The following is a 24,615-nucleotide window of genomic DNA, read 5'->3' as shown; positions in this document are numbered from 1 at the left end:
TCTGTGAAGACTCTTTAATTCTCTTAAAAACATTATCTCATGGGCTAGAAGGATAAATACCAAAATTTTCTCTGGGCATCGGGACATGAGTGATTTTTTTTTCTTCATACTTACCATTGTTTTAAAATGTTTTATACAGAGAACATGAATTTCATGAATGTGAAAAGTTACATTAAAATTAGATTTTTTTTCTTAACAGATGAGAAAGCCTAGTTAGGGGAGACTGAGTATAAAATATTCTCTCACATATATTAAATTTAATGATTTATTCTCATCTTTCTGACCTACTTATTTTTAATACTTGCTATAGGAGATGGGCATTCTTCAATGTCAGATGGGAGTGGTTTTATTTCTGTCCATATTTTCTGTTTTAGTGATTTTTTGAAATAAAGATTTCTTCTAAAAAAAAATTAATGATTTAAAACGTTTTAACTTTTAGAGTTTTGTTTAAGGTTCTGATGTGACCCTCAATCAGCTGATCCCCCGCCCACCCTTTTTTTTTTTTTTAAACAAGAAATGGACTTATTTTCAGGACAGCTTTTGTGTTATAACATTTTAATTTTTCTTTTCCTCCACTTAGAAAATACAGCAACATACGAATAAGATGGTGAGTTCTAGAGGCTGCAGTGCGATCTGACAAATCTCACTTAATTGATTTTATATGCCACTTTGGGGATGTGTTCATAGGTGCAGAGTGTGGCTTTAGAAAAAACTATTCACTAACTTTCTGACCTCTGTGGCTATGTTCAGCATTGACAAAATAGAGTTAAACAGCACTTTTTCTCCATGTTGAAACTCCATTGACATTTTATTTCCAAGTTGGGAAATGTCTTTAGTTTGGGGATTATACAAAATGAAGTTTTTTGGTTCTAAAGCTGTTTAATTTTATAGTGTTAAGGCTTTAATTTTGAAAGGTCAGTAGTTCTCATTTACATAACATTGCTACTCTTCAGCAAAAGAATTGCTAAATTAGAAACTGTCACCACTTTCTCATTGTTCTTTTACTTTTTTGTTTCCTGTGAAATTGAAGCAAGCTCTTGCAGAGACTGTGGGAATGTGTGATACTTTGGTGATAATGTTGGATAACTAATTGTCTACTGTGAGTAGACTGTCTTTTTTAACCCGAGATTATTTGGACATCTGTTAAGTTTTTGCTAGTTTCTGTTTTGTACAGGTAATTTACTGTAGGCTTTTTCCAGTTTCTTTGTGCTTGTAGCTTTTGCATGTGGAAAACATTCCTCTTTTCTACTCCAGTTCCCTCCCCCTACACTTAGCTGGTGTTTCTTTTTCTTTTGCGTGAATTCTGTCTGTGTGATGCTAACTTGACCATGTTAGGTTGGCTGGGATATTACCCATGAGAAACACCTGTGCTGTTCTGTTGGCTGCCTGCCTGATTCTGAATGCTGCTGTCTGAGCAAGAGTCTTAGGGGGGTCCAGGGAGTGAAAGGAAGTCAGGGTGATGGTGACAAGCACTTTGAAAATGTATAACTGACATTCATCAGCTAGCTGGTTATTACTGCACATTGAAACAGTATTGCTTTGTGGTCATACTGTAGTTTTAATACCTTATAACAGGCTTTCAACAAGTGTATTTCACTGGAAGCTATTTATGTGGTAAAAGACTATTTATTCCTTAGGTTTATAATTCTTAGATGGCCAGAGCAAGAGGAGCAGGTATTGCATTTTGTGTTCTTCAGCCCTTCCCTGCTTGTGGTTCTGTTTCTGTCATTTAGTGCATGGTTAATCTTTGTCATGAAGCTTTTCCTGTCCATTTATTCTAAGACTGTATCATAGGATACTATTTAGTATTAATGATAGATTTTTTTCATTTCAGTGAGATTTTAAGCTTTTTGAGGATGGAGACTGCCTTATTGCTTAGTGTATCATACATCTTTTGAGGAGTCAGGCACACAGTCCCTACCTTAAATTATACTCTCTGAACTAGCCCTTTTTGTAACAGTTTACTGGACCATGGGTGGGCACTAACCCAAGCTGGGCACATCACTTTCTCCTAGGAATTTGAGATTGGAACTGCAGTTCATTCTTTGGAGAACAAACAGAACACCTGAATTCAGAAAACTTGAAGCATTTAAATACAGATGCTGGGATGCAGCCAACTTCAGGCCCATACATGTGGAAGCAGTGAAGGTCGGTCTACAGGGAGGGAGATTTAAGTAGATTCATCCATAAAGAAGCATTGATGAGAAATGCAGCTCTAGAGAGAGAGGTGGACTCGAAGCACATGCAGAATAGACGCCTGGGTGCATAAAGGCTTCCCAGGTGTGGCCCTGTTGCACTTTCTGCCTTTGGGTTCCATGAGATACTCCAGTTATCTTTTCAGTTAATTCCAGTTTTTGCTTAAGCTAGCTTGGAGATTTCTCTTAATTATATCCAGAAGAGCTTTGAATAAGATACTTAGTGCAGAGCTCTGCCTAACATTTAAATTCATTTGAATTTTAGAATATTCAGGCCTAGGATCATGGCTTTTTGGAAGATTGCCCTGTATCTCCCCCAGTAGCCTCCCCATCCCCAGGCTTAGGCTGCTTGGGGTCTTGGCTCCTCCATCTGTAGTGTGGACATTTACCTGTGTTGTCATTCTTGGTGTATGGAGTGCTTTTCTCTGGTGCTTTGCCAGCTGAAGCTTAAGGTTTTTTTTTGTTTTGTTTTGTTTTTTTAAACAAATCTCTAATGAGTATTTGTTCACAGTTCTTTTTAGATATAAGACTGATTATAACAAAATAATACTGCCATTTCACATAGGAAACTTAAAATGAGCCATCATTTTAAAATAATTTTTTGTGAGGTCTATGGGTTAGGTCCTTTCTTCGTTTCTAGTTAAGTAACAAATTTGCTTGTTTCCTCATTGTTTCCTCTTAAAAAGAAGTTGATGGACTTGAGTGGAACACAATAATGTGGGTTGAACGGCAGTTGAGTCTTTAAACAAAGGGTAATGGTGAGTGGCTGTGTGCCCAGTTGATGGAGTCTGTCTGGTCTCAGCTCAGTTAGTTACTTCATGAATGATCTGTAATAGGAGCATCACAGTGGTGTTTTTCTCTTTGAGAAATGTTAATGAAGGAGAGAGGAAAGCTCTGAGAAAGACAGTTTAATGCTTCTAATTTGATTTTTTTCTTCCTGTGATCATTTGGTCTCTGTTAAGTTGGAAGACTTTATTCCAGAGGAATGTAAAATTTCCCTGTAATATTAATGAGCAGGAATTAAAAAGAGACAAGGGCCAGCTTTGAAATGTGGATTTGTATACTACCAGGAAGGAATAGATTTGCAGGGTAGAAAAAACTGGAAGTTGTTATTTGACATTGGAGGCCACATTGTTGAGAAGAGCCTAAACAGTGTTATGTCTTCGTACCATAGTGTGTGTATAATATTGAACCAAATGCTGTGCATAGAGAGGAAGTTTTACTTTTTATAGTCCATAGTACTTACTGGTATGGGGCCCTTGCACAAAGTAGATACTTGATAAATATTTGTTGAATACTACATGACTGGTTGAGTGGCACTTAATTTTATATTTTGAAACAGGTCAGTGCTAAGGACTAGGAGTAGGAAGAAAACTTTTAAAATTGAAATTCTATTAGTTTATTCAAATCCTTGTCTTTTGAAGATAATCAGTACTTTTAAGCTCCAAGGAGTTTTCTGAAAAAATATAAGTAGCTTTTCCATTGAAAGAAATTAAGTTGGCCAAGATTTGTACCATAAAAGCCTTTGTGTATCTTAAGACCTCATACTGGGTATTGCCTGGACAAAATCAGAAGGCTCCTAGACAGCCCTGATTCTGGCTCTGTTTCCTGCAGCTCCAGAGAATAAGAAAAGGAGAATCTGATACTGCTGGCAGTCTATTCTCTCTTGCTTTTCTGGGCCAAGACATGCATTTAAAAATAAAATCAAGGAAATTGTAAACCAGTAGTAAAAACAAATAAAGCGCCCAAGAGTTTGCCTCCTTTTGTGTCCTTGTGTCCAGACTGATGGTAAACTTATGTGACAAAACTGTGCTCTGGGCTTGTCCTTCACACTTCCTCTTTCAAGTTTATGGGAAATAACCATGGAAAGACACCATGTCTATGATTTATTTATTGTTTTTATCATATGCTGTTTCTGTTTAATAGTGTCTGGATACATTCACCAGTGCAGTTAAAAAAAAAAAGCTTGCAAATTTTACTGAACAAATATGGGTTATAGATTGTGGTTATGGGATTGGGAAACTGCTTAAAAATAATCCTTTTGGACCTGCTACAGGAAAGCTTGTGTAAGCAAATATGTCAAAACCAGATACAGTAAGTAATTCTGTGGAGTATCTTGATGCCTATTGCTTATCTTTAGCTGAAAGTATATTGTCTCCTTAGATCATTTTTCTTTTTTCTCTTTAGGCTTGTGAATTTGTGATTTTTTCTTACTTTTATAATATGGTTATGAATTCGGTTTCAACACATTTTATCTTAGTGGCATTTATGTTCAGGCTTTTCAATAATTAATTGCTAGTTGGAGCTCAAGGAAGGATTTTCTTGAGCTTTGTTCTAAGTGCTTTCTAGCTCTCAGGTTTTTGTGGATCAGGCCTAGGATATCTGAAGTTGTAGATTATTACTATGAGATCAAGTGCTATTTTTATTTATTAATGTTAATTTGTCTGGTATAACTTTTCTCTGGGCCAAGTAAGACCTAGTGAAAGACTTCACTCTGTTCCAGGAAGCGTACAACTTAGAATGTTTTCATTTGAATTCTGATTGCTCCACTTCTCTGAACAAACCAGATCCACAGATCAGACTTGTAAATGATCTGTTTTCTTTAGGTATCTTCTAACAAAATGGGTCTCGGGGGAGCTGAGCGGCAGCACACATTTAGCTGGGAGTGGCAGTTCCTCTCTCTGAATTACATCCCCTTTGTGTCCAGACACAGCAATTTTGGAGGCAGACTTGGATTGAAATTCTGTTCTGGTCTAATCAGTTTGGTTTATTTTATAATCAGTTTTATTTATTATAATTGTATTTTGTGTTGTATTTCAAACATAAGCATGTAGGGAAGCTGAAATTTCTTGAGTAGAATTTTGCTTTGGAGAACTTTGAAGTCTTGATAGGAAAAATACTAAATAATATAATTTATACAATACAGTGATCTGGAAAGAAATGGCAGCACACATAGGTCACATACTTCATTGAGCTTGTATTTATTTGTTTTTATGAATAGGGAGATTATTTAACTATTGCAAGAGAGAGTCACTAAAACAGTATTTCTCCGGAATTGTGTACAACATGGTAATATTTCTTGAAGGCAGCTTGCTGAAGAAAAATTAGATCCGACTTTCTGAATTGCCAGATCCAGAACATCAAAAAATGCTCTGACCAAAAAGAAAAAAAAAAGCCTGCTGGATCCACCCCCAGGAATCCTGGTGGGTCCCCATGGTAACAACCTCCTTGCTTACAACTTGTCACTGTGTAAACTGTCACTGGGGTTCAAAGAAAAGCCAGTGTATCAAGAACTGTGTGGCATTAACTACTCCTTGATAAAATGCTGTTGCACATTTGCAACGAGCCAGAAATAGAAAGGTAAAGGTTTTAATTTCTGTGTTCCATTAATTAGATGCTTTAAAAAGCTGCCTAATTATGGTAAGGTGCAGCAGTGGGAAGGTGGTGGGTAGCCGAGGCAGGCATAGGAAGAAGCCATAGGCTCAGAATGTTAAGATCTTCATTTTTTCCTCTAAACCTTTCATTTTGCAAATGAGGGAAGTGAAGTGTAAAAGTTCACATGGAAGCAGAAGCAGGATTCCAACCCAGGCCTTCTAATTTTCCAGCACACCCTTCTACTGTCTCCACCCATGCATTGCATTTATTACGCCTCTACTTTTCAGAGACAAAGCCTCAGTTTCTGAGGTTAGGAGAAGACCTGAGAGGTCACGCAGGGAAATTTTCTTCCCAGCAAAGGAATCCCTTCTACAGCATCTTGGGCAGGTGGCTTCTGCCTCTTTCCTCAGGTGGGGGTTACCTGTGTATCGTTGGTAACAACCCCACTGCCTGAGTTCAAAGAGAAGATAGTTTTATGTGAATTTCTTATTTTAAAGCTATAATGCTTTGTTTTTCTCCTTTTATAAAATAGCAATTGAAAATCAGACCCAAATGTTTTTCATTACCCTGTTTATCTCCATTTAAGTCATGCTTGTCAGTCATGACAAGAAAGATGATTCTTTAAAAGAGTTATGTCATGCTTAAACCCTAGAACTTTGAAAAGATAATGCCATATTTAGAACAATCTAGTCCTTTAACAGCTGGGAGGGAAGAGATGATAAATGCTGTATTCAGCTTAAAGTATTTTCTGATGTACTTAATAAGATGAGATGATTGTGAGCTAAAGAGTATCAAAAGAGGCCACAAAGTTGCAAGCCAGATAGCCAAGCTGTTTTGTATTTTTTTGTGGTACATTTGTGATTGTTTTTGTGATTGTTTAGAGGAGGTTCATTTGGACAAAGTGAGTTTTGGATTCAAAACAAACATTATTTTGATAATTATTAATTACATATACCAAAAGATTTTTAAGTCCATTTTTTGGATGTCACTATTGCTCAATATGCTTGTCATTTCATGTCCCTGTCAGTAAATGCTTCAGCTTTTATTTTACTTTTTCCTCTTTCCAAACTGCTTGAAAGGTAGTAACAGGTAAACATTTAAAAATGATTATTAGCCTGAAGATTTTTTTTCTTTTTTCTTTCTCTTTAGGGGAAGGTAATTTGGTTTATTTATTTAATGGAGGTACTGCGGATTGAACTCAGGACCTTGAGCAGGATGCGCTTGACCACTGAGCTATACCTCCCCAGGGTTGTTTTTTTTTTTAATACCTTTTAAGCAAAACAGAAATGCATACTTTCTAGTAAGTTACACAGAAATGTTTTCAGTTTCTTATAACCAGAGATATTTTTTCCTCAAAGAATTTACCGTATTTAAAAATGGAGAATTTGGCTCCAATATTAATTTTTCTTTTTGTCTTACCAGAGAATTAAAGTGAAAATGCTGTTGGCAGTCTTTTGCTGTCTTGACTTCAACACAGTAGAGAATGCTATAATGAAAATGTGGCTGAATTTTTAATATTCTGGAATTTCATGACCACCAGCACTTCTTGTTATGCAGCCAAGGTAATTAAGGTAATCAAATAGTTTAGTCATTAGCAGGTGTGGTCTGGCTCTGAAAGAACAACCCAGAACCCTATTCCCTCATTTACTTCAGAACATATTTATTATTTTGTTCCTATTCTGGTTTTTAATTTGACCAGTGAGTTTTTGCATTAAATTTCATTGTACAAAGTTTTTCTTGATAGAAAGGTATGCTGAATTACAATGTAATGACAGAAATAGCCGTTAGATTTCACATTTTAGGGAAGGGGAGTGAGAAAGAGACAGACAGGGGCAGACAGGGAGGGAGGGAATGAGAGAGGGAGAGATGGTTGTATCCTTACCATTTTGTAGATAAGAAACGTTGAGGTCAGGAGGAACCTCAGTGTTGACAGTGACTTGTTGGGGCATCCAGCTATTAGGTGGTAGGACAGGTCTGGGCTACCAGTCTATAAATTCTATGCTATTCTGTACTTTTTTTGCTTTTTGAGACTCAGTCTCATAACAATAATGAAATAATTTGTTTTTGTAACCACTCTCTTTCATGTGGTAGTATACGTTTTAACTAAATTAGTCATGCAAATTCAGTGTCTCATTCTAGAAATTCTTACCTTTGAGTAAAGAAAAAATGGGCATGTTTTTTTCCTGCCCTGGTAAGATATTATTTGTATACCTGATCTAAACTGTTTACCTGTTTCTTGTTGAAAAGTAGGAGTAATTTAATCCTAATAGAAGTGGCTTGGAAATGTGGTTTTAAGGTAGGTAGCACTCATAGCATCTTCAAGTCTTTAAAAAGAAGTGTATGGATTATAATGGAGTTCCAATGGGCAGATAGGTGGAGGTATCCCTCCCACCAGTCATTTAGTAGCTGAGAAAACTGGACGTTACATCTTTATTTAGTTCCTTAGTGAGACATGATGTGACATAAAAGACTGCTGTCTCCCTCTCCTCTCCCCTTCTTAAAGTCTGATCCTTCTTCATCAACTCCTATGCCCCACAGCCATCCTTTTGACTCTAATACTGCTTCTTAATTCTAAACAGCCATATTCAATGAGCTCCTGAAAGAGAGGGAGAAACAAAACAGCAGTCTATCCTGGCTGCCTTGTAGTCAGTGCCACTTTTTACCAAAGGGTCTAGTCTGTGGCTATGTCCTCTTTTGACTGGGTGCACATTAAAGAGTGTCCCAAATACTATCTTCTTATATGTCCTCACTAGCAGTCTTGTTTTTTAAGCCTCCATTTACAGGTTGATTCACAGTAGGGGAGAGCCATGTTCAGAAACTTTCTGATAGCCTGATTTTTCTTGTCTTTCATCTCTTTGCTTCTATTTATATTCTTTGTACCTCTTCCTTGAGCTTGCACCTTCTGCATAGTTGATTCTATTATATCATCTTTGAGGCTGCAAAATAAAAGTTGGAAGATTTTAAAGTTAAAGTTCCCAGAATAATATTGTCGCCCACATTGCACATATGTCACATTTTGAGTTTTACTAGTTAAGCCTCTAAATATGTGCTTTATATACAGTATGTGCAGTGTGATAACTTGGGTTGCCATGAGAACCTAAAAATTTTAGGCTAAAATGGATCAGTAACAGACACATTTTTTTCTTTTATTGTCTTAGAGGAAGGCTGGTTTTTTCTGTTATCTAATACACTTTTTACAAATTGAGATATTAGGCAGTGGCCATTCTTATATATGACCTTATGCTAACAGGATAGGTAACTTTTTTGTTTGCCTGTTATCAGTCTCCTTTAGTCAAATCTTCCATGCTCTAGTTTTTTTCCCACTCTACCTGTCTCGTATTACTTTCTTTGCTACAGGATGGAATTAAAAGTAGGAAACTGGAAGCCTTACCTTCTAAAAAAAAAAAAAAAAGACACCTGGTAAGAGAGGAACTATCTAGTGGGGTATCCCTAAGCACATCTGTGGAATTCTACTCTCATGTAAACCCCCTGAGATGAGCTGTAGTAGTAAAACTGGCTTGGGAAAAAAATCCACCCCCCCCCCCCAACCCCAAGCCAGTTGTTGTACTAGGCTTTTTTTTTTTTTTTTTAATTGAAGTATGGTTGGTATACAGAGCTTGAAAAAAAATTTTTAAAAAGCGTTGTGATGTTAGTCTGTCATCTAAAAACAATGTAGATTCAATCTGAATTGGAATACATGATTTTGAATAATTTCTTGGCCAGGGTGACTTGTTTATTCTTGACTAGGTTTAGTTATGAAGATTCCCTCCGTTTTGGACTAGGAAGTCCAGGAGGAGATGACAGGATGTTAGAGATGGAACAAACTATATATTGTTCAGTCTTTGGTTCTTAAACCTGTTTTGGATTGTGGACCCTTTTGAAAATCTAATAAAAAGCTGTGGACTCATTTCCCTAAAATGTAAATTAAATAAATACATAAGTATATTTAACATTTTAATGTAAAAATTTGCACATAATATAGGGGAATTTGTGGAATCCATGAACTATCCATGAATTCTGTAGGTCTGTGGACTCTAGATAAGGATTTTTGATCTGGTCTAATACCATTTTTCACTTGAAGAAGCAGGTAATAGGAAAGAAATGACTTGCCAAAGGCCATACTGTAGGTGTTTATAGCCATTTTGATTTTGTGGTTGTATTTTAATCATCCTTGGTATGTATGATTGTTGTCTTTTGCATTGTATTGTTTATTTTCACATAAGTAATCTGAATAGGTAATTAAAGCTGTGATGTCGTCCAAAAAATAGCGTATTAATCCACAATAAACTAAGCTTTGGGAAATCAAAGTTGCTATAAGAGGCCTGCTCAGAAGAATTAAATATACAAGCCACCAACACAGTTAAGTTTTAAATGGAATGTTGAGCACTTGCATGTCTGTTTTGTGGGACATGTAAATGCTTTTACATGCTGAAATCCTGCTGTGTTCCTTTCTTTTTCAGCACAAAGAGGGTGTGGACAAGGCTCTGCCTTGCAGTAGGAGACCTAGCTGGTGGGATTGAGAGATCAGGTTTGCTGTAATGGCATCTTTATTCATTACTGCATTACCTTACAAGGGGCAAAGAGAAAATTTCAAATGGTTAGTTTGCCAATAAAAATATACTAAAGTAAAATAATTGTGGTGGACAATTATATTTTAAGAACTTGAAGGGTTTTCTTTTTTTAAGTTTTAGGGAAAAACGTGATGCTGGGGTGTTACCTACTATGTCTGAGTATGTCCCATAGGATGGGGGATTGTTCATACCTATACAGCAGACATTTCAGTGATGGGAAGGAGCTGGGCGATGCTCTCTTTCCTAGGGCTACTCTTCATAACTGGATGACTTACCGAGTTTTGTAATCAAGGATCTCAAGGTACTCGGCATCACCATTTCTAGGCCCACCATTTTGTCTGCCTGTGGCAGGTGGTTTCCCCCCCACACCCCCTTTTTCTTTTAATGGGGGTGTAAAATTTCATCAAAAGGGGAGGCAGAGATTTCTGAAATGGAAGAATATTTTCCTGAAAGTGTTAAATGTGAGAGATGTTAGAGTCGGGGCTGAATTATGGTCTGAATTAATGTTTATCTTTTTGTTAGAATATATTTTCTCTAAAGTGGGCAAAAACTAATTTTGCTTCTGTAAGCATTGTGGTATTAATCTCATACTACTGTGAAACATTTTAGGTTTAAATTACTTTACGTTTTAAAATTATAGACTCAGAATTTCAGAAATGGGGGGATCTTAAAAATCATCTAGTCCAAATCCTGTGTCCTCATATTTAAGATAATTGCAGGTGTCCTGGTAGATGGGACTCATGCAAGATCTAGGTCTGTCTGTCCTCAGTCTCTTTCTCTTAATTTGCATAGTGTTTATAGTTTGTACCCCACACTTTAGTACTAGTCATGTACTATCAGCCTTTATTATCTCATGTGTTAATCTTCTCTCTCTCTTTTCTCTCTTTTTGTAATTGAGGTATAGTTGATGTATCATGTCTTACTCTTATCCAGTGATTAGGTTATAATATTGGCGATCAGTGATACCATGGCTTATGTTTGTACTGTAGCCCCCTGTGATACTGAGCAAATATATAGACAGTGCACAGTAATCACTTGGTTGATTCATTAAGAGCTAAATTATAGAATCATTTGAGCCCATCCATTGTGCATTTCTTATCTTCGTGGAGTGTTCAGTCTCTCCAGAAATTAAGCTTTTATATATTTCTCATTGAGATGAATCTGAATGAATTGTTCTAAGCATGGTAATTTTTGGAACATAAACATTTGGCTTCTGATTATATAAGCCAGCATCCTGGGAAATATATTTAGAAATTTATATCAGAATTTCTGTTTTGTTTTGTTTTTCCCATTTTTAAAAATTGAAGTATAGTCAGTTTACAATGTTGTGTCAATTTCTGGTGTACAGCACATTTCAGACATACATACATACATATATTCATTTTCATATTCTTTTTCATTGTAGGTTACTATAAGATATTGAATATAGTTCCCTGTGTATATCAGAATTTATTTTAACTTGTAAATTAGGAAAAAAAGAGACCCAAAACATAGTTTGAATTGGAATAAGACCTTCATTCTGAAAACAGCTAAGGGCCAGTAAAGGTTAGGATCATTCACACAAATGCGGAATAATCCTTTTTGCTTGTTCAATTGCAGAATGTAAACGATAAATTAAGCCTCATGGCTGCTGTTGATCTGATAAGAATATGACCTAGTAAAGTTTTCACAGTATCTTTTTTGTTTCCTGTGGCAGAGGGATTCTTGGTGTAAATGATTGAAATTATTGGGAGGTTCCTAGATTGAAATAGCATCTCAAACCTTTCTTCAAGTACCAGCCTGTGCGTTTCTGTTTTTTGTCTGGAGCATGTGAACACAGTGCATGTGTGTGAGATAATTGGGCTTTCACTAATGGCCCCCTTTCAGCAGCCATGTATGGGTAAAGCTGTTCAGGTCTCTGCTCCTCCTTCTCTGAGCATGGAGCAGGATCTGTTCTGCTGAAGCTGCTGTTCCACTTTTCAGCTTTCTATATTTGTACAGCAACAGCAGGAGCAGCCCACTAGCTTCGCCGGGTGGCTTCCCCGTGTACCCAGGCCAGCTCAGGCCTGCTCAGGGCTCAGCCAGGGGTTGCAGTTTTGTGTTCTTACGTGCATGCGTCTGTCTGTCTGTGTACATTTCTGTGGAGGACTGAGGCTTTCAAGTTAAAGAGGTGACCTGTTTGTCCTTTTTGTTTTGTTTTGTTAATTATAAACAATAGTGTTTCAGAATCTTGGGGATGGAGTGAGGAGGCAAGATTTGTATTATTTAACAAAACATAGGGAGAGAATGCCAAACTGGTTAATAGAGTATCAGAAATGATCTTTGGGTTCTCTTAGAAACTTATTAAAGTAGTAGTGGTTTTTTTTTTTCCTTTTGTATTTCACTGGTCACAAAGCTCAGTTCTTAGGGGTGGAAGTGAATTCCTTTCCTGGCACTCAAATTTGCTGATACAAGATTTGAGTAGAAAAGGCTGAGACACCTCTACCCTCTTAAGAAATGATCTCATACACATCTTTTTTGGAAGAAGGTGCAGTAGGGGCTAAGCCTCTTCCCTTTGCCTTTTGCTGGGAAAGAAACTGTAGGAAATGCCCCTTTGCTTTGGGCTTTGCAGTGGCCTCTGCTGTTTGTGCTGATTCAGAGTGCTTTGTAAAGCTTAGCCTTGCAAAGGGCTTGTAATGTTTTTTGGTATCATGTCTATTTAAGGAATAGAACGGGGCATGACATGTTGACAGATTTCAGGCTATTTCCAAAGAATATTGGGTTTGTTGTGTATTTAAGTAAGGGGTACTTGTTTTGTTATGAGATATTCTAATTAGACAGAAGTGAATTCCTCAACTCTTGGTCAACTTAAGTCTAAATTCAAGTTGGTTTCTTTGTTTTACACTTTCCTTTTACTCCCCTCCCCCACCCCCCATGAGTCATAAGCATGCAGAGTTGGGAATAGAACTTGTCAGCTGAGTAAGAATGAGACAGTTCTCTGCACATATTTGTAACTGTGGCCGATGAGGAGAGTAAAGAACTTTAAATGGTGGATAAATACATCCACTGAGGCAGCTTCTTCTGTGGCTGTGTGGTCTGGTTGCAGAGTTCCATGTGACCATTTGCTGGTGTATTCTGCCTTTGAATCACCTAAGAGTCTTGTCCATTGTTGGCTTCAAGTTCTGTGTTTGTTTAGGGCCTAGGACCTGGTGCTGAGTCTCTCATGGATCCTGCATACTTAATGACTTTCTAAAATTCTGTTGTGTGTGGCATTAAATTGGCTTCACTTTCCCCATCTTGGCAAATTAGTGCCCCTCTCGTTTTACCATCCTACCAACATTTTCTCATTTATACCATGAATCGCTATATATCCTCTTTAGGGACTGTCATTGGAGAGTAAAATCAGTGGCAGCTCAACCTTAGTAAAGGACACCATGGTTAGCACATCTCTTTGTCAGCTTTCCTTTTGTTCTTGATCTTTTAAAAACATTTGTAATTTCCCTGGTATCATTTTATTAGTTTGTATTTTTTCATTGTATGCATTTTGAAAGCTTCTACAAATCCTTTTTGGAATGACGAGACTAATAAATAAATGTTTATTAATAAATACGTGCTCTTACAACAAGTGGTTCACTATTTCGTAATGAAGGGTACACTTTCACTGGACGTTAACAGACCCAGTTGGAGGCTGAAGATCTGTCAGCCCGTCATTGCTCTCTTAACTTAATCCCTCCCTCCCCTTCTAATACGAAATATTTCTGTATAATCTTAGGTTCTCTATTTTGAAGAGAATCATCTTGTGAAAGAAAACTTTTGGGGACTCACCCTCTCCCACCATAGACACCAACCTTAGTGCCTGGAATAACAATGATAGCAAAAATTTATCGAGCACCTTCTGTGTACCAGGCACCGTTTAAATGCTTTACATAACTCTTAAAATTCTATAAACATCGTCTAGAGTAGATACAGTTACTGTAACCATTTGTCAGATGAAGAAACAGGTGTAAAGAAGTTAAACAATTTACCCAAAGCTAAACCTGGCTGGTAATCTCAAAACTGAAATTAGAAAGCAGTGGTGTGACTCCAGAGTCTGGACTGTAAGACATATTATAGGCTTACAGTAAGTATTTGACTATTAATTTTATTAACATAGTCTATATTTTATTTGGGGATTATTGAATCACAAGTCAGTCTAACTCAGTTTAATTTAGAATTTCCTTCTGCAGATGACTACTGTATATGACTTTGGTTTTGCAGGGCACTGTCAGCTAATTCATTTATTGATGATAAAGAGCTGAAAGGCAAATAGGTCTACAGGGCATACCCCAAATTAGTAGTTTATTTCTGGTAGTGCCAGACTGTTTATAGAAGATATAGAAAGCAGAGTTAATTTTAGCTTCTTTAACTCTTGGTCCCTGCACTGCACATCTTTAGGAGATGCTCTTATGAGGGAGCATGGGAAGGGAGGACTAGCAGATTTTGCCTAATCCATTAGCTGTAATCTGTGTGGGTGTAACAGGATAACAGGGAGATGTGTTCAAAAGAAATGATGTTGGGAGAATTATTGGTAGGCCGAGTGATTTCAGTGGAGGGTAGCAAAAATGTTATTTTGTCTAAAATAGTGAGATTAAATAGCACAAAAGTTTGATTTAGACAGGGAAATAAGAATCAGCTCTCCTGAGGTAATTGTTACCCAAATTGATGACAGACTTTTCCTTGCTATATATACTTTTCTATGTATGTATCCTGTTCTTTGTTTTGTTTTGTTTTGTTTTTTGTTTTTTGTGTAAGTCATATCTTTTGAATAAATAAGAACAAGGATTGGGTCTTTTGTACTTTCTCTAGTTCTAGGTATAGAGTGGATGTTCACTATGTGCACTTTTGATGGATAGATCTCCCACTTTATAAAGAGCTTGTTTTTGTAAAAATGAAATCAAAGCACTGACAAGTTTAATTTTGTGCAACAGTGGGTTTTTTTTAAGGAGTGATTTGAAGGAGGTGACGGAGATCATGTAAATGGGTATTTAAATGTGAGAAGCACTTTTAGGAGCACAATTTGAGAGTGATGAAAGCATGATAATTGAAGTCATTTTTTTAAAAAGTGACAATATGAAAGAGATATTTAGAATTTGCCCCAAGGCTGTGTATCCTTTGGGATGAATCAAGCCATACTGAACATACACCTTGATTGGCTGAAACAAAGGTGTAAGGTTTTGTACTTCCTGGCATAAAACCTAACTAAGGAAGCATCTCCATGTAAAGAAGCAGTTTCTGGTTTTGTAGAATTATAACATGAAGAACAGAGAGAGATTGAGTAAAGTTTCCTGCGTTTCAACAGAACAGGACAAACCCCCTGAGACAAGACCATATGGAAGCATCTTGCTTGAGTGCCCATGTGTTCGGGATGAGGTTGAGGCAGATGGTACATGCAGGGTTCCTGGCTGCTTGGTCAAGGATTTTGGAGATGGTAGAAGTTAGATGCTGGGTACTGTGGAAGAGTTGTTGTATGTTGTGTATATGGGGCATGCTGGCCTAAGAGTTCACATGAGCACAGTGAGAGGATATTGATGTATTTGGTAGTGTGGGGATAAGATAAGAAAAGAGGTGGGGATATACTGACTTGGAATGATACCTACAATTTGATTTTAACCTCCCTCTGAGATTAGGGAGGGAGAGACAAGATATAGTGAGAAACAAGATTCCAGATCCCTGGCCTCTTCTGTTCTTTAGAGCCTTCAAGTAAGGTAGTGCAGTACTGTAGGATTTTTCTACTTAAGCTTGAAGCTGTTTTGATTCCTTTTTGAGATACTAGGCCAAAAGCTGTATTTATAGAACTTGTTTTGACATATTATCTCACCCTGTCCCTTGCCTTCCTTACTGGAATCCAGCTAATGTTGCACTTTGCCTGGCAGGAAAGGTTGATTGAAGAAAATGTACGTGTATATACAGCTGAGTGATTGAAAATAGCTCCAAACTTTGTAAATAGGCCAGCTATAAGGTTTGCAGTCCAAGCTGTATGAACATCAGTTGAGTTGCTGTGATAATTTCAAATGGGATAATATAGTTACTCAGCTCATATGTGGTCGGTATACTGCTGGTTCACTTGGACATTAGCTGTTTCCACACAAAAATTTCTGGCAAAAGCAGGGAAAAAATACAAAAGCAAAGTGCTTATTTGGTAACAGCATTAGTTGGGATTTTTCTTTACTTTGTCCCTCGTTGTTTTAAGAATTTTCTTTAAAAAAAGTTCAGTGGAATAGGTAACATATGTAAACAATTCAGTCATTATTTTACTTCTACAACTTTATTAGCAGTTTTTCTTTATCCTTCCTGAGATACTCTATGTACAAGCCATGTGTAAATCCTTTCTTCTCCAAATACATCTTCCTGATCAGTCCTTAGTGGTACATTGGAACAGCCTAATTCTCTTTAATAGCTACAGTGTTCTGTTGTGTCTCTGGTTTATTTAACCAGCACCCAGCTAATGGGCATATATGTTTCCAGTTTTTGCTGTTATAAACAATGTTCCTATGAATGCCCCTTTGGATACTTTGTGTACATCAGATACAAGTTTATTTGGAGGTTGTATTTCTGTTACTGGAATTGCTGAATTCCTGGATTCAAAGGGCATGTGCAGTTTTCATATTGTTAAGATTCCCTTTTTATATTTTGCAAGTGATATTATTTACTGAAGAGTATTATTAGTGGACAGAAAGATCTTAATGCAATTCAGTCATTGTACCATCCCACACAGTTACTGGAAGGAACATGTGGTCTCAAAGGGAATATTGAAGAAACCTCTTGAGATAAGCTTAATTATCAAACCCAGCAACCATTATTGCTGGAGAAGAGGCACGTTGCCTAGAGTAGGCAGGAGTAGCCCCTCCTTTTTTATTTTTAGGGAATATGGTGATGGTACTGAATCTGCAAGTCAGATACATATTTTTTTACTCTCAAAATGTTAGTTTCACCCATTTATTCTCTCTGCCTTAGAAAAAATTTGTGGTCAATGGCTCATTCAATCCTTTTCTTTTAAAGCTACTCAAATGGATATCATGAGACCATTTAGTCATCACAGTCAGTCTGCAAATTCCAAGTAGTTGTCATACCTAAAGTTTAATAATCACCTTAGAAAATAAATCAAAGTTATATTTTGAATACCCCCTCCAAAAAAAAGAGCATTTTATAATCTGGTTTATTTTACCAAATAGAGTGCTGTGACTCCAGAAAGTACAAGTGTTACATACTGATTGTGGAACCTAGGTCACTCAGTCTCTTTACTTTAGTTCCCTCATCTGGAAAATGGGAATGAAAATGCTGAAGAATCTCCTTTGAGCTTTTAGAAGAATAATTATAAAGTCATTTCCAGAAGGTTATATATTACAGAAATGACTCCTCAGAGACATCAAGATTATAAGGTAATTTAAAAAGTAACTCTGACAGTGTTTTAGAAAAAAATTAGTCACATTCTGCCTACATGATACTAACATATGGTGCAGCCCTGATGAGCTGCACAAGTGGGCTGAAATCAAAATGCAGTTGGAGAGAGGAGCAGTAGTGACTCACTAGATGAGACAGATTTGGCCTTATGGCAGGGCAGTGAAACTAAGGCGGAACCAGTGGTCGTTCAACATGCCAAATTTCAGCAAGTGATACGTGAATATTATGGGAAAGCAGAATGATTGAGCCCTTGTGTTTGGATTAGGTACTTTGTCAGTATCTCAGGGCCTATAGCCCTCTGTGTCTTGAGAGCCTCCACTTTTCCGCACAGTGGGGAGGGAACCTTTGCTGCCTCTGACTTTTGTGCATGGTTTCCTGTGTTTTTGAAGGTAGAAGCCACTAGGCAAATATTTAACATTGATATGCCTGGAACATTGGGTTCAAATTAGAAGGATACATAGAAGAGTTAGCAGTTCTGCCCAGAGAAATCTGCACATTAGCTTAGCTACTATATGTAAATTGCTCTTGCTACATCCAGCAATTTAGTTGCCCAGTACTGACAGTGCTGCCAAGGAAACAGGAGGAGCTAAAGACAGAATGAGATTCCTACTCCTCCTACCCCCACCCAAATAGAGAGTTCTATGGGGAGGAGAAAGGGAATATTTAATAGGCATTTTGGGAGGAAGTAGGGAAAGATTTTTTTTTTTTAATGTATTTTGCATTCCCTGTCTGCCTCACCTGAGCACCTCCAAAATGGGATACCTCAGGTGAGATGACCTCTGGTTTAGATGTTTATATAGTCATATGGAAAGATTATAAAACTTAGCAGGAGATGAGATGGCAGATCAGGGAAAGGAAGGAGAACAAAGAGCCCAACTCATCTACTACTGTTCAACTCTATGAGCCATTTTTTAAAAAAAGAAATTTCAGAGGATTTAATAATTATGTTGGCTTTGTCAAATAAATATTATATTCATTGGTTGTGACATACAGATAAGGATCTTATTGGCAAAGTCAGGCTTTAGGCCAGTTCTGACTCTGATTCTTAAGTATATGTGGCTTACAAAAAAATGTTTATAATAGTTATATGTGAAAAAAGTAGGTTGTGTAATAGTATATACAATGTAATATTTAATTTGATAATAATTTTGTGTATTTGTATGCATCTTAATATATGGATAGAAAAAATCTTGGAAATAAACCAAAACGTAGTATTATGAAAAAATGAATAAATAGAAACAGTTTTTTAAATTGAGGAAGTAAAAAAATTAAAGGGGAATACTCAATACTACTGTAAATGGGAGGCTGCTCATAATGTTGCTTTTACATAAATATCCACAATTTAAAGGGAAACACATCTTTTACTAAAAAGTGCAAATATTTATGTGTAGGTATGTCTCAGTTTAAGAAAATGTTAATGGAAAAATGAATAAATTAGAGTAGATAAACTAAGGAATTCATTTCAGCAGTTGAAGATCTGATCCGTGTTATTTTTATTCCAGGTGTCCTGGTGATACATAGAAAAGAGGAGGAGGAACTCTTTATTTGTTCACAAAATGGTAGCATTTGAAATATATTTCATTAACAAAAATTTAGAAATGAGGTTTACATATAGTTTCTCTCTGGTGTATCTCATATGTGGCAGAGACTAAACTAGACCTTGGATAACTATTTAAAATCAGTTTGGAGAAAATAAAATTATGCTTTTAGATGACTTAGTCTGGATTTTTCTAGTTCAACCTCTAGTTTTATAGATGAGGAAACTGAGGCCCAGAAAAAGTGATTCACTCAAGATCACACATGGCTTCATATCTGGCCTTTGTCTAACATATTGTCCATTTTGTTACTTTACAGAACAGAGAGTCAAAGAGGACCATTCTAACAGTGGTCATGAGCCCCTTAGAGAATCTGGTAAAAGCTATTGATTCTCTCTTCAGGAAACCTCACAAGTCCATCTTCACACGGTTTATTAGCAAAAAAAATATATACAGGGTTTATAGACTTAATCCCCTTTCCCCAGAGCCCATCTGTGGATTCTGAAGAGATCTAAGGGTCTCAGATTAAGAATCTTGATGGAAAAGGAAAGTTTTAAAAAATTGTTGCCATGTTGCATAACAGCATTAACACAACTGAACTGTATACTTAAAAATGGCTAAGATTTTATGTATGTATTTTTTACCACAGATTTTTTTAAAACTGGGAAAAAATTGTTGCCTCTGAACAAAGGATGAGCATAGTGGCCAGTGGAGAAGATGAGGTTGAGATCTGTTTATAAACTTCTCTGCTAGGGTCAGGGAGAGGACACACGTAGATGACTCAGTCAAGAGTCAGCAGCCCCAAACTTACGTCTGAATCATGGAACTAGTAGCCACAGAGCAAGTGTCACAGTGTGAGGGGGGCGATTTTTATCCACCCCATAGAGAAAGTGTTAAGTTTTATCCCTGCTGACTTAAGACAAGCCGGAACTAAGCTTGACGTAGTATAGGACCCATACTGTGCAACATGCCGCAACTTACTATGATGGAAGGAGATTCCCTGGGAGTGATGGGACTAGAGAAAGGGAATTTCCCGTGTGCTTCAGTGTATCTGTTTAATCCACCTAATCACCCCCACCGTACAGATGAGCAAAGCAGTTATTGGTTAAATAGTTTCTCAGTATTGGGTCCACCTATCTGTTGCTGAGCACTTTTAAACATTTTATTTCGTTTGATGCTCTAGTCTTTGAGGTAGATTCTACCCACTGTTAGTTGTTATGTGTGTGCCCAGGATCCTCAGTTAGAAGCTGGTGTCAACTGCCGTTCCTCTGCTCTGCAGATTCCCAAGGAAAATAGGTAGATTGACTAACACAAGCAAACTCAACTGTATTAACTCTAATCCCTGGTGGAGATTTGCATCGTGATGAGCTTGGCTAGCCAGGAAAGCTTCCAAAGTTGATCCTTTTATCTGGTTACTTGGCTTTCTAGGGAATTGGGGTGGGAGGACATGCAATTTTCCAAAACAGTAAGCCCAGTCTTTTTACTGAGCCAGCCATATAATAGAAGGAAAAAGAAAGAAGTGAGGGCATTGCAGGCAATTTAATAGGTAACAAACATTTTTTAAAAGCACAGTTTTCTCAAGTCATTTCTATTATTTTCCTCTTCCAGTGAGACATTTGTATAGTGGCTTATTTGTATTCTGGGCATCCATTTGCTTCCTTTTGAGGTATGTATGGAAAGTCCTCTTTTACAGGTGAGGGAATTGACACTTTAGAGATGTTAATTAACTTGAGCGGAGTCACACGTCTGCTGAGTTATTCAGTGGAAGGTTTTCACTACCCTTAATCATCTCTCTTTCATGGCAGTTGAGACTTTGGACATTCACTTACTTATAAGATTTGCCTTAGAAAAATGGTCGGACTCTACTCTTTAGCCCTTAGCATTTAGACGGTCTTTCCTGTGGTTTGTGTGGATGATTTTCCCTGTAGACACTTTTTTAACATGATGTTCTACAGGACCCAAACTGTTCAGTAGAGAACAACTTACTACAGTGGAAGGAGATCCTCTGGGAATGGTGGGACCAGAAGAAGGGCTTTTATCATGTGCTTCAGTGTATCTGTCATCCTTTGACCCAGGGGTCCAACTGCCTGGCTTTATATTCCAACTCCTTCATTTCCTGGATTCTTGTGATCTTGAGAGTTACTTCATTTCTTTGTGTCTATTAGATGGAGATAGAATAGGTAGGAGGATTACATGCAAAGGGCTGAAAACACTGCATGGCATACAGTAAATGATCAAAACATGTTAGCTTGTATAATTATAGTTACTTTGTGAATGTCTGGACATTTCTCCCTACTTTCAAGTGATAAGGTTTACAAATTTTAAACACCGTATTCCATCAATTCGAGGATGCACAAATTTGTTACCATTGATGGCATTTCTTAAATTTTTTGATTTGTGATAACCTGTTAGATTCAAAGAGTTAGGAAAATCTGCTGTTGAAAAAACTTTTTACCTCAAAGCTGGATATAAAATCAGTAAATTATCTAGACCTGTTCTCAAATTTCCCAGAAGACCTTAGGGTTACCCTGAGGGCCAGGAGAGGCAAACAGGTGGAACCTAACTTGCCCTTTTCTACCTTCAACCTGGAAGCTTTATGTTTATGGGGGAAAGAGTGCATTTAAAAACATTTCAGAAACCTCTAATCTGGATAGTTGTTCAGTTCTTCATTAGCTCCCTGCTTTATATCAAGGTATTATTGGGAGCACTTACTAACAGTTAGTGAGTCATACCAATGAGATTCAGACCTCATGTAGGTCATTGAGCATTACTGTGCCTGCTACCAGCCCCTGTATCTGGAATTTGATTCAGTGCATACTATGTAAGAGCAGTTGATGGTGATTGAATCAGCGACCATTTTCCTGTGAAGGACTGTTTTGTTACTTACTTAGCATACAGGCCAGCAGAAAACTCTTGAGAGGTAAAAAAGGATTCATTACTTTGCCTACACTAAGGAAGACATGTAAGAGATCTGAGACTTTTCCTATCAGTCCTGAGAGATGATACTGTTCATTTACTCTTGCATGCTTAAAACATGTAAAGATCATATGTAGGTTCCAAGATATAGTCCAAAACCAAGTATAAATTCTTTCCAGATTATTTACTTTTCCTTGAGGAAATTGTGGGATAGGCACTTTGCCTTTTTGGGGGGTTGGGGGGAGGTAATGAAGTTTGTTTATTTTTAGAGATGGTACTGGGAATTGAACCCAGGACTTTGTGCGTGCTAAGCATGTGCTCTACCACCTGAGCTATACCCTCCCCCGGCACTTTGCCTTTTATTGTCCCTGTACTGTTGACTTGCCGAGTACAATTTTAGTACTTCGTAAACCATGTTTTGAGCATATCAGAAGCAGATAATAATCCTGCCTGTTTCCCTTAGCGCTAGCTTCACCTTCATCCTTCTCTATTGCCTTGCCTCTATCCCACCCACCTTTTTGATGTTCCCCTTTTTCCTCCTTAACTCTTTTCACCCCTCTTTGCAGCTACCTTTATTCCTCATATGGTGATTAAGAATGTGACGATAACAGAAACAGACTGTGGAGCTCCAAGGAAGTACGAGACAAACATAGTTCAGGCCTCCTCACAGAACTTAACGCATTTTGTTTGGTTCCCCACAGAAATGAAAGATGTAAAAACAAAAACAAACAAACAAAAAAACCCTCAAATCTAAAGCTTTTAGTTTCTATTCAGCTTTTCTCTCTGCCCAAAGCATTTTTGTTTTCTTACAGACAAGGCAACAGAAAGCAGAAAAAACAAAACTGGAAAGACAAAGCTTTTAAAGAAAATACCTTCTTATGTGTTAGAATTCCCACTGTCCTCCTTCAAGTGACTAGGCCTGTGTGGAGGAAGACAGTATTCATCCTGTTTTTGTATGGTTAAGTTTTCCTTTAAAAAGTCTTTGGGTGACTTAGTAGGGTAATTAATATCCTACTTATGTGTTAGGTTTTTTAAAGAAAGAATTCATTTTTCTCATTCTCTTGGCCAGGCAATTAGGGTGTTCTTTAGCCCCCATAGGGCTGCTGTGTTCTCTGGGGCCTAGATGTGTAATCCTCATACTTTAATATAATGGTCCTTCTTAACGGCCCCAAACCTCCCTTTTGCTCTTTGTATCATGGAGATTCCCCAGCTAGCTTGCAGTGAGTCTGTTCTCACATGGTCACACAACAGCAGTGTTTCTCAACTAACTGTTCCATGCGTGTTACATGTAACATATTGGGAAACATGACTCTCTGGTCTTTTAGTTGCCTGTTACATCTTCCAAAATAAAACTAACAAGTAGACATTTAACTTGTTCTCTATCAATAGCTACTCCAGAGCCCTCTTTAGACACACTGTCTCAATAAAGGTTTGTACCTCCTAGATGGTCACCTTTCTCAAGAGAGACAGACCATGGGCTGTGGGGTGTTAGAATCCTGCATGCAGAATATTTTAGCATCTAAATTCTTAGAGTAGTCTCTATCTTAAGTAGCGATAACGATGAGGTGTTGTGAACCTAGAAAATGTAAGTTCCTTTTCCTCTTGGTAACTTTTGATGATGTAGAAAGGTCCAAGAAAGTGCTTTTAAAAGTTTTTTTTTTGTTAGTGTAGACTTTGCTTTAAAATGATTGGAAGTATCCCTGCTTCCTTAGCAAAATTGGAAATAAGTTAGGTCCATATGGAAAGTCAAATTAAGTATATAAGCACCCATTTTATGCCAGTCAACCTCTGTGTTCAGGGAGGGTGATAGAGTGTAGTGTCTCACAGTGAGTTCTGGTTCTGGCTCTGTCTCTCAGAATTCTGCTTACACTTTTTAGTGCAGACATTGTCCTTGGTGACTTTCAGCAGTCCTCTGTAGCCAGGGCCAGACAGAAGTACAGCTGGCAGGAGTTGTAGGTGGAAGTTTGTAGGAATTTGGGCAGCTCTTATAGAATCAATCTTTACTTGCAAGATTGTTTGATAATGTTTAAAAATAAAGCAAATTGGTTTTGTGGTTCCTGTGTTTGCTTTTACCTGCAATTAACTTCCCCATCTTCTGATTTTTTTTTGGTTATAGTGGTTCACCACCGTCCTGGGGCCACCAAGATGCATTTACAAGGGCAGGAACTTGGTTGCCTTTGAAGAGTTTTATGCCTGGCACCAGCCTATTCAGGAAGGTTGCTTTGGGGAAATAGCATGGCCTCTACACATTAATAATATGATCTTTAATTGCTAAAAGAATTACACAGCTTTTAGCTTTATTGTAGTTTCCCAACCAAAAGCAGATGCTAAAAAAGATTGTTTTGGTGACTTAAATGTACTACAACTCATCCTCATAAATCCTAGTCATTGTTTTGCTATTTGTTGTGACATTTTGGGGCAAGCTTTTTTTTTTTTTTAAGCTTTTAGTACTTTAGTTACCCACCTTTTGAGTTGATGGTGTTTTTAAATTACTTTGAGATGTTAAATGTAATTTATCTGTAAGGTATTGTGTACTTTGAAAATGGGAGAGGGAGAGTTTGTTTTTAATCTTCAGTCTTGGTGACGAAGGGTCTTTTCTTTTGAAAGAAGCTGCGTATCTGGAAT

General features: G+C 37.3%; 1 protein-coding gene across 14 annotated transcripts in view; it reads left to right on the top strand.

The window, feature by feature from the left end:
- The window catches only part of CELF1 (CUGBP Elav-like family member 1), a 64,128-nt gene that overhangs the window by 6,130 nt on the left and 33,383 nt on the right, over positions 1 to 24,615 (top strand). The window contains exon 2 of one of the 14 annotated variants that reach the window (XM_032488656.1): positions 6,993 to 7,132. The exons of the other annotated variants lie outside the window; for them this stretch is intronic. Coding sequence (XP_032344547.1) covers positions 7,122 to 7,132 — 11 coding nt within the window. The 5' untranslated portion in view covers positions 6,993 to 7,121. The remainder of the gene's footprint in view (positions 1 to 6,992; positions 7,133 to 24,615) is intronic. 14 annotated transcript variants of the gene reach the window in all.

This window comes from Camelus ferus, chromosome 10, assembly GCF_009834535.1.
Source record: "Camelus ferus isolate YT-003-E chromosome 10, BCGSAC_Cfer_1.0, whole genome shotgun sequence".
NCBI classification, from domain to species: domain Eukaryota; kingdom Metazoa; phylum Chordata; class Mammalia; order Artiodactyla; family Camelidae; genus Camelus; species Camelus ferus.
Note: the sequence above shows the minus strand (reverse complement) of the source record. Positions and strands in the feature narration are given on the sequence as shown.